General features: G+C 49.9%; 2 protein-coding genes across 2 annotated transcripts in view; both read left to right on the top strand.

The window, feature by feature from the left end:
* BLTP2 (bridge-like lipid transfer protein family member 2) overlaps positions 1 to 1,344 on the top strand; it is a 24,370-nt gene extending 23,026 nt beyond the window's left edge. Inside the window, exons 38-39 of the mRNA XM_063146706.1 lie at positions 236 to 370; positions 795 to 1,344. Coding sequence (XP_063002776.1) covers positions 236 to 370; positions 795 to 977 — 318 coding nt within the window. The 3' untranslated portion in view covers positions 978 to 1,344. The remainder of the gene's footprint in view (positions 1 to 235; positions 371 to 794) is intronic.
* On the top strand, positions 1,129 to 14,554 carry RSKR (ribosomal protein S6 kinase related). Its single transcript, XM_063146777.1, has 13 exons — positions 1,129 to 1,296; positions 3,110 to 3,241; positions 3,760 to 4,020; positions 4,792 to 4,875; positions 5,091 to 5,159; positions 6,319 to 6,388; positions 6,827 to 6,934; positions 7,687 to 7,727; positions 8,017 to 8,044; positions 12,253 to 12,342; positions 12,469 to 12,557; positions 13,002 to 13,112; positions 13,693 to 14,554. The coding sequence occupies exons 1-13, from the start codon at positions 1,129 to 1,131 to the stop codon at positions 13,912 to 13,914; spliced, it is 1,473 nt and encodes a 490-aa protein (XP_063002847.1). The 3' UTR covers positions 13,915 to 14,554.

Here is a 14,554-nt window from a genome sequence, read left to right as displayed (position 1 = left end):
GAACCGGCTCTGTGGATACGGCTCAGCGGAGCTGCAACCGCCCTTCCAAAGGCCCCGCAATCCCACCGCTCCCTGTGTGCACAGCCCCACTCCGTAGCGCTCCTGGGCCCCTTTGCACCTGCCCCGTTCCGGAGTTCCCTCGGTTTCTGGGCTCTTCGGGCCAGGTTGTGGGGAGCGGAGGCGTCTCTCCGGCCCAGGCGTGACCCGTCTCTGCCTCGCCCCGTCTCTGCCTCAGGGGGAGAAGAACAGCGTGGACTGGGGGGAGCTCAACCTGGTGCTGCCGTGCCTGGAGTATCACAACAACACCTGGACGTGGCTGGACTTTGCCATGGCGGTGAAGCGGGACAGCCGCAAGGCCTTGGTGGCCCAGGTAAAAAGGGGGCGGGGGCGGGGCAGGGTTCTCCCTCCTCCCTTGTGCAAGCTTTCGGGGTACAGGCTGTGTGTGTTTGCAGGATGCCCAGAGACACTACTGACCTGTCGCTTCACGCGGTTCCACATCTCAGCTCCTCGCCTGCTTGCCTTAGGCGACAGATGATTCCACGCGGGCGAGTAGGCGGAATTGCCTCCGTCCCTCTTTTGCACCCAGCACCTTCACCTTTCCCTGGCACCACCATGCAGCAGGTTGCTGGAGGAGGGGGCAGAACTCTCCCCCCCCCTCTGCAAGTCTCTCTCTCCCCCCCCCCCTTAAAAATATATTGTGGTCTAGCAGCTTTTGTGGGCGTTTTTGGGCAGTGCTCTCGTACTAACGTTGGAGCAGCCCTTCCTTGACTCCTCCCCCCTGCCCTTCCCCCCAGGTCATCAAAGAGAAACTGCGTCTCAAGCCGGCCGCAGGCAGCGAGTCCCGTGGCAAGCCAGACAGCAAGCCCGAGGGCCACGTCCAGCAGCAGGAGGAGGATGAGAAGGCCCGGCTGCTGATCGGCCTGAGCGTCGGCGAAAAGAACCCCGGCAAGAAGTCCATTTTCGGCAGACGCAAATGAGACGGCCGCGACCCTCCCCCTCCCGCTGGCCGGGGAAGGGGCGGGCAGGCACATGCCTCTTCCTCCGGCGCGCGGGCACCACGAGGGACCAAAGGCGTTCAGCAGGACTTGGGGGTGACGGCGCTCGGTCCGGCCACGATCCAAGGCTGCGATGAACCCACAGGCTCTCCAGGGGCTCCTGTGGCCGAGCGCGCCGTCTGTGGCTGTTGGAGGCCGACGCCGCAGGCAGCGGGGCAATAACTGGACCTGCCTGTGTGGCGGCTGGCGTGGCGGCTGGGGCCTCCTTGTGGCTCGTGCCGCCCTGTGCATCGTTAGTTGGGTACCAGGGAAGGGAAAGAGTTTAAATAAGAGAGTTTATCATTTGGAAGTTGGTTGTCTGTCCTTTATTGTCCTGGTGCCTGAGCCAGGCAGACACCGCTCACCGGTTCCCTTTTCCTGCCGCCCACGGGCCCAGCTGGCGTGGCTTCCCCTGGCGGTTGAGCTTTTGTGAACCTGCACCGTTGACAGGCTACTATGGGCTGCAGATGTTCCCTGGGATGGAGGGGGGACGTGTCCTTAGACCCAGGCTATTGTGACCATCCTCAAAAGTGCTCCTTCTGGACATGTGGGTCACACTCAGTGGCTTCCTGGCTTTTTAAAGGCCTGTGTGGCTACCGGGGGTGTGGGGGCAGCTGGGGTCTCGTGACGGCCGCACATCCTTGCCCTGGTAGGTTCCTGGCTCCTCCCCCCTTCCCCCCCCAGGTTGAAATGCTCTCTTAAGGCATCTTTTCTTGCAAGAAGAGCTGTAAGCTGCTATAAGCTGGTGTTTTTTAAAAAACCACACACATTGTCCACCACATCCCGTGGTGGGGGTGGGGGTCAGGGGAAGGAGGGTCCCTCTCAAGCCCTTAAGAAGAGCTCCTTGGGGTTCGTCCAGCAGGATCAGGCCCTGCGAGGCCGCACTCGCCCTGCCCAGCCACCCGGGATCTTCCCTGTTCCTTCCCAATGCTTCTCTCTCCGCCGCTTGTGGCTTTGGAGATGGAAAAGACGCAGGACGTCTTCACACACAAAAGGGAGAAACAGAGAACAGGTTAAAAGCAGAGAGGAGGCGAGGGAGCGAGTGCATGTGGTGGGGGGGCGGAAGGGCTTCCAACTGCTGCATCCTCCCACTAAAAATAAAAGCAAGATTCCGGTCCTCATGGTACTAATTAGAGAGGTGATTTAAAAAACACATTGCATTACAAGAAGCTAGAAAATAGATCTCCAGATATGTGGGACTTCACCTCCCATCACCCCAGCCAGTTGTCCCAAACATCTGGAGATAACTGTAATTGGGGGTAGCTGTTCCCTGCACCTCTGGCAGCACCTGGAAAGATTAAGCAGCTGGAAAGGGGGCGAGGGAGAAGGGAGGGGTGTGGCTTGGCCTACCCACGACCAATCAGCTCTCCTCTTGGGTGGTAGGTCGGGGTCACGCCGCGTCCCCTGGAGGGGCGGGGTTTGCATATCAATTAGGTGGGGAGGACCTGTGCTTTGCATGGGGCGGGGCTTGCATAATAACGGGGAGGCGGCGGCGGCGGCTGGGATTTAGGTTTTGAGGGGTGGGGGCGGCGCTCCCGCCTGGGCTGTGCGCTCGCGGATTTTTGCATGCAGGGCGGGGGTTGCAGGATAATAAGCCGAGAGGGTCTGTGTTTTGCATGGGGCGGGGCTTTAATGATGATGATGATGATGATGGGGCTGGCAATCTTCATTTCGCAGGGGGGGCATAGTCAGGCTGTGCGTGTCGCCGGCAGGGGGCGCCCTGTACATCGTCATGTATTATCACCATCTTGTTGTTGCTATACTACTACTACTACTACTACTACTACTACTACTGAGCCCAGGACGGGCCCGTGTTTTCCCGGGGGCGAGTCTGGAATAACGAGGAGGCAGCTGCGCGCCGGGTTTCGTTCGGTGTTTTGCAAAGGAGCGAGTCAGCCGGGCTCGGTGCGCGCTGCACAGCCGGGGCGGGTCCTGCACGGGCCCCGCCCCTCTGTTTTGCATAGGGGCGTGGCCTGGGCTGCCCTGGCCGGGCTCCGCATGTGCGGGCGGTGCGGGATTAGCGCGGCGCCCTTTACGTAACGCGGATTAGCGCGCAGCCCGCTTGTGCCCGCCAGGCTGGCGATGAAGGCGGCCGGCTAGCGGGGCCCGGCCGGAGGAGCCAGCGGGGGGCCATGGGGGCCTCCAGCAGCAGCAGCAGCAGCAGCAGCCCCGCTCAGCCCGAACAGGGGTCTCCGGGGATGCTCCAGGTAAGGGCGCGCAGGGTCGTTCCCAGCGGGGATGGTGCGTGTCCGCCCAGCGATGGAGAGGGAGTTGGCTCCGTGTTGCTGCTGAGGAAACAGTGCCTCTGAGCTTTTGCAGAGAGCCTTGCCACGCCTTGGCACTCCAACCGCTCTACCGTACTGCTAACTTTGAAGAAGCAAGCGAAGACTCTGTGCGGCCCTTGAACGAATCCCTTCTTTTCGCCGAGTGCCTCGCTCTGTGGCTTTCGTTACCTGCTCTTTCAGCCTTGCCCAGACGGGTTGGACTACAACTCCCACCATGCTGGGCTGGGGGATTTAAGGGACTGTATTTCTTAAACTGTTGTTGTGAGTTGATTTCTTCCTAGTTCTAATTTCTGGTCTCTGCTGCTTTGGGGGCCCTTTTTTCTTCTTTGGCCCAAAATGAGCCAAAAAATGTCCCCCAAAATATGTCTACAAATATGCATGTTTTGTTTTTCCCATTTCTCCCTTCCTTGGCATTTCACCCTGCTGCGCCCTGTCTCCAGGGCCACGGTGCTGGCATTTTGCCCGAGGCCTCGTGGGCCCGGAGCTGGAAAAACCTCCTGTCCAGCATCGGTGGGACCCTCTTGGGCCTGGAGCGGGCCTGGGCAGCCAGGAACCCCCTGAAGTCGGAGCAGACAGCGACAGCGGAGGCGCTGCCCCAGCGGATGGAGAAGGAGGGCACGGAGTGGAGCCTGCCTCAGTTCGTCTCCCTCTTCTTACCCGAGTTTCCCGTCCAGCCTCCGGTGGGACAGCGCCAGCTGAAGGTGGGGACCAGGACGCTTCCAAATAAGACCTGCCTTTTTAGTTTTTTTATTTGCTACCAAGATATTTATTTTATTTATTTAAGGTTTTTTATGCCACCATTCAGCCAAAAAAAGGCTCTCACGGCGGCTTACAAAAGTATTTCTTGACAGTCCCTGCCCACAGGCTTACAATCTAAAAAATTTGTTCATTCAAAGTACTTTTTAACCTGCTCTGTATCCAGAAATGCTCCCAGAGTGGCTTATATATAATCAGTGAACAAGGCTGATAATCTAAAATGACACCACACACAAGGAAAAGCGAAGTGGAGGGTGGTGGTGTGGGGAGTTCAGCGGGGCCGGTGGAATGGCCCTGCTTCCCCCAGCCATCTCTCTCAATGGGCTGCAGGTTTTAATTTTTGTGAGCCGCCCAGAGAGCTTCAGCTAGGGGCCCCCCCCGTATAGAAATGCAAATAAATAAATGGGGCCCCTCTGTCCTTGAGTCTACTGTCTCCCCACCATGGTCACCAGCTGCTCTTCCTCACCATGGCTGCTGCTTGCTTGCTTGCTTGGCAGGCAGAGAGCCAGGGAGCACGGAGGCCACCGCGTCTCCTGCTTCTCCTTCTCGGCACCTCCGTTGCCTGGGCCGGAGCGAGAGGCAGGTGAGCAAGCGGGCTGCAAGGGGGAAGCGGAGCAGCAGCTCCAGCGGTTCTTGTCATGGTGCCCCTGCTCGGGTGGGGGCCCTCGGCAGGTGCGCCACCGTGCCAGCGAAGACCTGCTGCTTTTTCCTTGCAGATTCTGGGCTTTGTAGCCAAGGGGTCCTTTGGGACCGTGCTGAAGGTGCTGGACTGCGGGCAAGCGAAGGTCTTTGCGGTCAAGGTGAGTCCCGTCCGACTCTGCAAACCTCTCTCTCTCTCTCTCCCCCCTCCTGCCCGGCACAGAGCCTCTGTTTTGCAGGGCCCAGGTTTGATCCTCCAGGTAGGTGACGAAAGGCTCCTGCCTGAAACCCTGCAGAGCCTTTGCTGCTGCCAGTCCGTGTCGACAATATTGGCCTCAACTTGGTCTAAGGGCGGCTTTCGGCATTTTTCCTGCAGGTTGTACCAAAAGTGGAGGTGCTTCGCCGGGACAGCCTGAAGCAGTGTAAAGAGGAGGTCAGCATACAGGTGAGCCTCGCGGTCTCCGCAAGAACAAACTTCAGAGGTAAAGGGGTGGTTGGAAAAGTCCCTCAGGATGGGAGATTCAAGGCCTCGTGGGACACCGCATTTGGCAGAGCCAAAGTGGGGGTTTTATTTTGGGGGGAACGCACCCCCTCGCACACCGCCCAGCAAGGCCCGGCTGCCATGGGAGCTGGTGTCACTTTGCAGCAAAGACACACGCTACAAATCGGTTCACCTCCGCTATGGACTCGCTCAGAGCCTTAGGCAGGCCGCTCTCTTTGAGCCTCAGTCCTCTGCCCTCTGCGATACCAATTGAACTAGTCATCTTCTCAGAACTCTTTCCTTTCCCCCTGAGATGCTTTTTTTCTGAAGTGAAACTTCCCAGTGCTTTAAAATGTCTCTGTTTTTAGGCAAAATACAGCCTAAGGGTATATGGAACTTCTCTAGAAATGTCTTTCCTTGAAAAACTCATCCAGCATTTATATTTTTCATCTGCAGAGGAAATACTGCTAATTTGCATCTAATGATGATGATAATGATAATAATGATGATAATAGTTTCATTTATTATATTTCAATGCTGCCTAATAACCAAAGCTCTCTAGGCAGTTTACAAAGACTCAAACCCTTAAAAATATAATATTGTTTATAATACAAAAAGCATTTATGTGCAAACAAGTAAACAGACAACACACATGTATGTAAATTTATATGTGTGTGTGTGTATTACGCCTAAACAGTTTTAACAATCGACGATAAGAAATCCTGGGACCTGATGAAAAACCTGATCGTATGCTACCAAATGTCTGAGAGTAGAGAAAGGTCTTATCCTGAAGCTGTGAAGATAATGTTGGTACCAGGTGGAGTTCTGTGGGGAGTTCATTCCATAATCAGAGGGGCCACCACTGAGGAGTCCTCTATTTGTTGCCATCTTTTATTCTTCTTCTTGTGGTTTGTCTGGTGCAGTGGCGAGGGCACCTTTTGCTGCAGCGGTCAGCTGGGGTTTTGTTTTGGGGTTTTTGCATTTACTGCTCAGGAGAAGTGTGCTGGGAAATGCAACCTGTCTCTGTCCCTTTCTCTTTAATCTCCTTGCTGTGCCCCGCCCACCCCTCTTCCCTGATCCCCCGTTTCTGACTCACGTGCCCCATTTCTTTTTTGTTCCCTAGAAGCAGGTCCGCCACCCGTTTGTACACTGCTTAGGTGACAGCTGGCAAGGGCAGCGCCATCTTTTCATTAGTGAGTGACCATCTGCCCTGCGGGGCTCTGATAGAGTAGAGATGCACCCTTCCCCCCCGCCCCAGCTTTGCTTTTCCGTTGCACGGGCTCATGCATGTGTCTCTGGGCTACAGTTCACACATGGGAATCCTTGTTTACATCCCTGAAGCGTGCTCTCCCCCCGCCCATTACTCCCTTGGAGATCAGGAGCTGTTTGCTCATCTCACCCCCCCTTCCCGGGATCAAGGGATTTCTATCCTGCTCTTGGGGGCCTCCAAGCCCCCTTCTGCCCCCCGTCTGCCCAGCTGGCCCGTGGGATTCTCAATCGCCTTCAGCAGGGCAGGCGGATGGTTTCAGAAAAACAATGGTGCCCAGCATGCTCACCTGGGGAATGCGGGGGGCGGGGCGGAGGGAGCCTCCAGCTGTGTGCCATGTGACACCTCTCTCCTCTACCATCAGTGTGTTCATACTGCAGCACCGGAGACCTGTACACCCTTTGGAAGGCGGTGGGACGCTTCGCTGAAGCCGTTATCCGCCTCTTTGCTACGGAGCTCGTCCTGGTGCTGGGTGAGAGCCGGTTCTGCCAGGCTGTTGCTGATCTCCTTGCCCTTAATCAATGGGTCAGGCCCCAGGGGACGAAGTTGCAGAGCGGGGAAGGGGTAATTCTGAGCCAGGATCCCGCCTGGGTTCAGTGCAGAGTTTATTCTACACAGAGGAATCGCAGCCTGTTATGTGCATTTATCTTAGTGATTCATGCCCCCCTTTACAAGCTAGCTTTAGGAACATTTGTAGCTGCCTTTTTCTGGGTCAGATCCTTGGTCCATCTAGCCCAGTATTGTTGACACTGATTGGCAGCAGCAGTTCCCCAGGGATTCAGATGGGAGCTTTTCTTGCCCTACCCGGAGATGCCGAGGATTGAACCTGAGACATTTTGCATGCAAAGCATGTGCTGTACCACTGAACTGTGGCCCTTTTCCTAACACTAAAGTAAGATTCTAGTCCATGTGGCTCTGAATAAAGGGCTGACTTAAATAGGAACAGAAAAGCCCCAGTTCTCAAACCTAGGAGAAGCTTCAGCCCTGGAAAGGGATGCTCAGATGAAGAAGGAATGGATAACAGTTCTCAATGTACACAGGCTCTGATGTTGATCTGCCTAGCATAGCATTCCCCAAGCAGGTGGCCTCCAGATGTGTTGGACTATAACATAAGCCTTGGACTCCAGGTATGTTTGGCCAACACACCTGGAGGCCGCCCACTTGGGGAAGGCTGATCTAGTGCATTCATAATTCAGCATCTAAATCCCTCCTTCTTTTCTCCAGCATACCTCCACAACCTGGGCATTGTGCACCGTGATGTCAAGGTAGGAGGCACATCTCTTCTCTCAGTGTGGACTCCCAGGGTGGGTGGTGTCATTTTCTCACTATGTACGGGGCCTTTTAGTTCCAAACCATTTGTTTGTTCCCCTCCTGCCCCCCTGGAAACCCCTCGTTCAAGTGGCCACACAACCCAGACCCTGCCAAAAGATGTCTCTCTCTTCCCGTCGCCTATGTGTGTTGGGAACCTGAAGTGTAGTTGCATTTATGAAAGGGTCCCCATTTCCGATCCTGATGGGTACTACTGCCTCATGTGGGCTATTTTTTCCTTTCCAGATGGAAAACATACTCCTTGACGAACAAGGTACGTTCAGTACCGTCGGAGGGAAGGGATGGGGGCATGTGTTCTCAAGCGTCGTACCCAGAAATCCCAAACTCTGTGCCGGCTGTTACGCAAATAAGCCATAAATTAACATTGCGTTGTGACTTTCTGTTTTGCGACTTGCTTTGTTCTGTAGAACCGGACAAAGTTACAGTGATAGGTGCATCATAAGGGGGGGACGATATCAAGGCAAAACATTGCACATGGAAGTGAAGGCCGTTGAAGGGGCGCGGTGCATGTTTTTTACTCGGGAGGCTTTATGCAAACTGATCTGTAAAATTTGCAGACCTTGCCCAAATCAACATTTATTTCTCCAGCGCTGACTGTTCAACTCTTAGTCAGTTTCCACTGTGTTCTATTTCATTTCATTAGTTCATTTCTTAGCAGCCTTTCAAGAACATGGCCTTTCCCTGGAGGCTTAAATATAATGTTCTAAAACACTTTTAAAAAGCTATAATAAGATGAATGAGTTGTAACGCGAAGGGGAAATGAGTTTAAGAGGCCCTAAGAGTGGAGCATGTGGTCATTCACCCCAAACATGACATGTCTATTGCAGACTGTGCCTGCAAAATTTCCAGACGTTACATCTGCTGCAATGAGGACTAGAAACTTAGTGTGTGTGTGTTTTAAATGAAAGCTAAAAGACATACTGAATGCTGTGTACAAAAGATACACTTGGACTACCAGCACTGGCTGTATTTTCATGGCTGGTGTTGTCATTCCCCAGAGATAAGGATTGTCTCAGACAGCAGCTATGGCTTGAAAATGGAGTAGCGGTGAGATACATCTTCTAGAGTGTGGATGATGGGAGTGTATATGGACAAAAGTCTGTAGAGCCTGTGTGTGTTTCTGGGAGGGTCCTGGTGGGTTTACCATGCCATTTCGTCAGGTTCTTCACTGGAAATAAAACCAAATATTAGCTGAGTTACTTACCTTTTACTTCAAAATTTCTCTTCATCTCTATCTCTTCACCTCTTCCTCTTCGTATATTCTTCCTCCTATAAAAAAAAAAAAAAAAAAACTTCATAAATCTAAATTTTCCGGCTTAAATTTCTCAACTTCTACAAGACGGTCAGCGGCTGCTGATCAAGAAAATCCAAGACTTGTGTGGCCCTGAGGGCACCTTTCTGAAAATGCACAAGATGTGGTGCTAAACTACCACCATCTGATGGACACAGCCATTGTTTAATGTGCCTTGGAGAAGGCCATAAAGTGGATTCCTGCCATAACTGCCAGGCATTTTCACGGCAAACCAGAAAAAACAGAGCCGACCGCCTTTTTTTTTTTTTTATAAATTTTTATTTTCTACAATACTTAAACATACACATTTACATTCACATAAAAACAACAACAACAACAACAACATACTACATAATGTTCAATTTGAATACAAAATCTTATCTTAATAACATAATCAAAATAACCTACAAGTGCACCCCCCACCTCGGGATCTCATTCCTGATTCCAGAATCTCATACTTTCTTCTGCTGGTGGTTTCCCACTTCCTTTTGAAAACACAAATATTAGGAACTGTTTCCAAATTCCTTCAAAGTCATTTGATTTAGCTATACCTCTTCTCAATTTAATATTACTTGTTAATTTATCATTAATAGCTATATCCCATACTTCTTTATACCATTCTTCAATAGAATATTCCCCTTGAATCTTCCAGTTCCTAGCTACAATCAATCTTGCTGCAATCAACAAATTCGTTATCAGTTCCTTAGTTTCCTTTTTACATTTAAAATCTTCAAATAGTGACAGCAATGCAACTTTTGGTGTTCGTTCTATCTTCATTTCCACAATTTCTTCAATCTCCAAAAACACCATCTTCCACAATTTCTGAACATAGTTACATTCCCACCACATATGCAAATACGTTCCTTTAACCCCACAACCTCTCCAACAATTTTCTGATTGCTGATTGTTTATCTTATTCAATCTAACCGGAGTTAGGTACCACCTCCATACAATTTTATAATAATTCTCTTTTATTCTTACTGACATATTTCTCAACGCTCTTTGTTTCCATAATCCCTCCCAACCCTGTTGTCCTATTTGTACCTTCAAATCTGTCTCCCAAACCATTTTACCCGAATTATCCACCATCCCTTTCTCTATCAATATTCTATATAATTCACTCATCAACCCTTTTAACACTGTTCTTTTCTCCCTTTCATTATCTTTCTTAACTATTAGTTCCTCGAACTTTGTTAATTCTCTACACTCTCCATTATCTCTTACCCACTTTTTAGTCCACTGTTCTAATTGCCTATAATTTAACCAAGTTAATTTTTTATCCTTCAAAACCTCTTCCATATCCTCTCTTGTACTCATTCCTCTTAACCAATCCTTTAATTTCATTTTATTTTTTTCTATTAAAACTTTACTTAATCTACTCTTTAATTCCTCCGGGAAATTCTTCAACATTATTACCGGTGACAAAGGAGAGCCGCTTGGAAGCAGCTCCCCTTTATATTTACTCCAAATTTCCCAGTGAAACCTCAAGAGCGGGTTATTTATACTTTCCACCCATTTTTTTTCCCTTCCATAAAAAATACATTTTCCAATTTAGTCTCTATATTACTCGTAATTTTTTCTTCCATCCAATCTAATTCCCCTAATCCTGTAATTGCCTCCACTATATATCTTAATCTATTAGCTACATAATATAATTTAATATTCGGGAGACCCAATCCTCCCTTTTTTTGGCTCAAATACCATTTACTTTTATTTACCCTCGCTTTCTTATCACCATTACAATAATTATTTATAATCCTTTGCCAACTTTTTAGCTCTAATTCTGAAATTTTTATTGGTAGCATCCTGAACACAAAATTAATCTTTGCTAAAATCTTCATTTTTATTAATGCTATTCTTCCAAACCAAGATAAATTTAACCTTTTATATTTTTCCAATTTTGCTAAAATCTCTTTTTTTAACACATTTAAATTCTCTTTCTCTAAACTCTCTAATTTCTGCGTAATTTTTATTCCCAAATATCTAATCTGATTCTTAACTCTAATTTCTCTTCCCTTTTCTTCCCAATCCTTCTCTTCCTTTTTAGTATAATTAAACAACATCAATTCTGATTTAGACCAATTTATTTTTAACCCTGTAATATCCTCAAATTCTCTCAATTGTTGTTTAATTCTCCCCATCTTCTCTATTGGATTCTTTATCGTCAACAACGTGTCGTCTGCAAACATATTCAATTTAATTTCCTTCATACTACCTATTCCTTCAATCTCCTCATCTTCTCGTATTGCATTCGCCAATAATTCCATTACCATTACAAATAGGACTGGTGAGAGCGGACAACCTTGCCTTGTCCCTCTGGCTAGTCGTATCTTATCTGTCACACCATCATTCACTACCACTACGGCTGTATTTTGAGAGTATAACTGTTCTATTATCGCTTTAAATTTATTTCCAAACCCCATTTTATTTATAACCATCTTTAAAGCTTGCCAGCTCACACAATCAAAAGCCTTAAAAATATCCAATGCCAGAATTCCCGCTTTAACCCTAGACTTATTTATCACCTGTATTACATTTAATACTCTTCCCACTAAATTAGGCATCTGTCTACCTGCCACAAATCCGCATTGATCCTCCCCTATATATTCCTCTATAAATTTATTCAACCGCCTTGCTAAGATAGTTGAAAAAAGCTTAGCATCTTGGTTTATTAATGAAATAGGTCTTTATGAATCAGGGACAGTCAAATCTTTATCTGGTTTTGGTATTAAAATTATTAATGAGTGTTCCCATGATTCTGGCGTTCTATCCCCTTCCAATATGGAATTAAACAAATTTATTAATTTTGGTATTAAAATTCCTTTAAAAACCTTATAATATTCTGGTCCTAAACCGTCTACCCCCGGTGATTTACCCGGCTTCAGGTTCTCAATTACTTCTTCTACTTATAAATAAATAAATAAATACGTTAAGTTTGTTTTTAATGGACCCCACAATTGTTGTTTTTAAATGGATACTGTTGTTTTTATACTGTTTTTATGTGTGTGTGTGTGTGTGTGTGTGTGTGTGTGTTTTTAAATTGTATACTTTTAATGTTTACTATTTTTAAATGTTGTAAACCACCCAGAGAGCTTCGGCTGTGGGGCGGTATATAAATGTAATTAAATAAATAAATAAATAAAATTCCCCCCCCCCCCCTCCTGCCACAGGTCATTTGAAGCTGACCGATTTTGGCCTTTCACGTCACCTGCCTTGGGGTGACCGAGCTTACACCATCTGTGGGACCCTCCAGTACATGGGTAAGGCAAATCAAAGTGATGGTGGGTGGGTGGGTGGGTGGGTGGGTGTGATGTTTGCGGCCTGGGTTTCGAAGGTTTAGTGTTTATTACCAAGTCCGTGACCTTCTGTTCCCTATTTCTCGGCAGCCCCAGAAGTGCTGAGCGGCGGTCCGTATGCCCATGCCGCTGATTGGTGGTCCATGGGGGTGTTGCTGTTTGCGATGGCCACGGGGAAGGTAAGAAGAGAAGCCCCGTTGTGCTGGGTCAGACCAAAGTGTGTCAGCTCCCGCTCTTCCGTCCCCAGTGGTGGTCAGTCTCTGGGAAGCTTCCGAGAGAAGCGCCATGGCCCTTCCCAGCATCTGCTAGACAGCCCTTGACTATGGAGGTTATGTTTCACTGTCATGTCCATCCTCTTCAGTATTTTTTTTTAACGATCCCTAAGATATTTTATTTATTTGAAGTGTTTGAATTCCGCTTCTCAGCCAGAAAGGCTCTTGGCTGACATTCCATCAACAAAACCATACGCTCTCTGCCCGCACACTTGCAATCTAAAAAGACACGACAGCAAAGGGAAAAGGGCTGGGGAGGGAAGAGGAAAAAGAAGCAACGCTTTTATTAAACAGTTGTTTCTAGTACTACAGAGATGGAGAAATGTTTTCCTAGCTCTCTCTGCTTTTCAGTTCCCAGTTCCTCCGGAGAAAGACCATGTGACCATGCTGGAGAGGGTCAAGCGTTGCAGCTACACCATCCCCCCCACGCTCAGCCTGGGCCTGCGCCTTCTCCTCAGCGAGGTAAACGCCTTTTGCCGGTCCCTCTCCTGCCGCCGTGTCTCGTCCCACCCGACGGTGTAGTTGTACATTTAGAGGTGCATCCCAAGTATATTTGTTCGTTGGGAAAATCCCTTTCTCCTTCAGCGACTGTGAGGTTTGCAGCTTAGCCCTGGCGGGACAGGGAAGGCCAAGGTGGGCTGGCATCCCTGCTCAGGAAAGGATCCTGGGGCTTCTGCCCTGCAAAACCTCTGTCCATGACACCGCTGGTTCAGCCCCTTCCCATCTCTGGCCAGCAGCAGGGAGCTGCACTGGACTGCCGCTTACTGGAAACATTTTTGTAGGGAAGCCTCGGTGTTCAGATTTTTTTAATGGTTATTCTTCTGCATCTTTATGCCTACATCTTCCTGGGCGGGTCATCGTTTTGTATTGCATTTTATTCTTTGAACCGCTTGCGTTGCTGCAAGAACAGGTTGTCCTTGCCCTGGGCATTCCCGCTTTGAAGAATAATCCCAGGCAGCCCGTCCCAGCGTCGCCGCTGGCGTCCCCCGAAATGATTTCAAAGGAGTGACTCAACTGCCTCCCCTCCTCTGCCCCTTTCCAGCTGCTGTGTCAGGATCCGCAGCGGCGCCTGCGCTACCTCCACCGCTTCCGCGGCCACCGCTTCTTCCGGGGGATGACCTTCGACGCAGAAATCCTGAGGAAGCAGCCGGTGGATTTTGTGTTGGGCCTCCAGCGGGCCCAGGAGACCCCCTTGGACTCTGCTGCCTTCTCCGATTTCGACTGCGACCTCGTGGCCCCCCTGAGCCAGCCGTGGCCGGGCTGAGCCCCCCGGGGGGCCATGGGGTGGCCCCCGACCGTCACTGTGAGCAGCTCTCAGGAAAAACCACCCACCCGCCACGTCTTCTGGCCAGCAAGCCCTGTCCGGGTCTCAGGGACACCAGCCTGGCGAAAGCCCTTCACCAGCAGGGAGGGTGAACCTCGCCCCCCTTCCGCTCAGCAGCACCTCCTCTACCCCCTGGGCTTAGGCAAGATCGGCACACAGGGATCAGAGGTGCGGTCTCTTTCGTCTTCCTTTCTATAGGACCAGCATCGGTTGAGGCCGGGAGCGTAGAAGCATTCAGTTTGTATGGAACAGCATGGAAAGCTGGCAGCGGTATTTGCCACCTGCCCTTTCCGCCTGCTGAAGAGGCCAATGAGATCCAAAAGCTTGCCTTTTTGAGATCTGATCTTAGAGGCCTATAAGATCCGAAAGCTTGCCTTTTTCCCTGACTCCACCGAAGCTGGCCTAATAAGAGACCCTCTTCTTTCCTTGATTTGCAACCTTCACTATGCAAGAGACAAAGGGACCTGTGTCTCCCCAGAGAGGATTGCCTCTCCGTCTTCAGGTTATACTTTCAGCTGTGCCAGCCTCGCCTGCTTCCCGTCCCCTCCAAACAGCCCCCGGTAGATGTCGTCGGCTTGGA

The sequence above is a fragment of the Elgaria multicarinata genome, chromosome 22 (genome assembly GCF_023053635.1).
Source record: "Elgaria multicarinata webbii isolate HBS135686 ecotype San Diego chromosome 22, rElgMul1.1.pri, whole genome shotgun sequence".
Classification (NCBI taxonomy): Eukaryota; Metazoa; Chordata; class Lepidosauria; order Squamata; family Anguidae; genus Elgaria; species Elgaria multicarinata.
The sequence above is the reverse complement of the archived record's forward strand: the minus strand, read 5'-3'. Positions and strand labels throughout refer to the sequence as shown.

Excerpts from the sequence above, each read along its gene's own strand:
- RSKR (XM_063146777.1), top strand. The coding sequence starts at position 1,129 with ATGAACCCACAGGCTCTCCAGGGGCTCCTGTGGCCGAGCGCGCCGTCT. Across the intron at positions 4,021-4,791 it reads TGGGACAGCGCCAGCTGAAG|ATTCTGGGCTTTGTAGCCAA; the intron begins GTGGGGACCAGG and ends TTTTCCTTGCAG. Across the intron at positions 4,876-5,090 it reads CGAAGGTCTTTGCGGTCAAG|GTTGTACCAAAAGTGGAGGT; the intron begins GTGAGTCCCGTC and ends TTTTTCCTGCAG.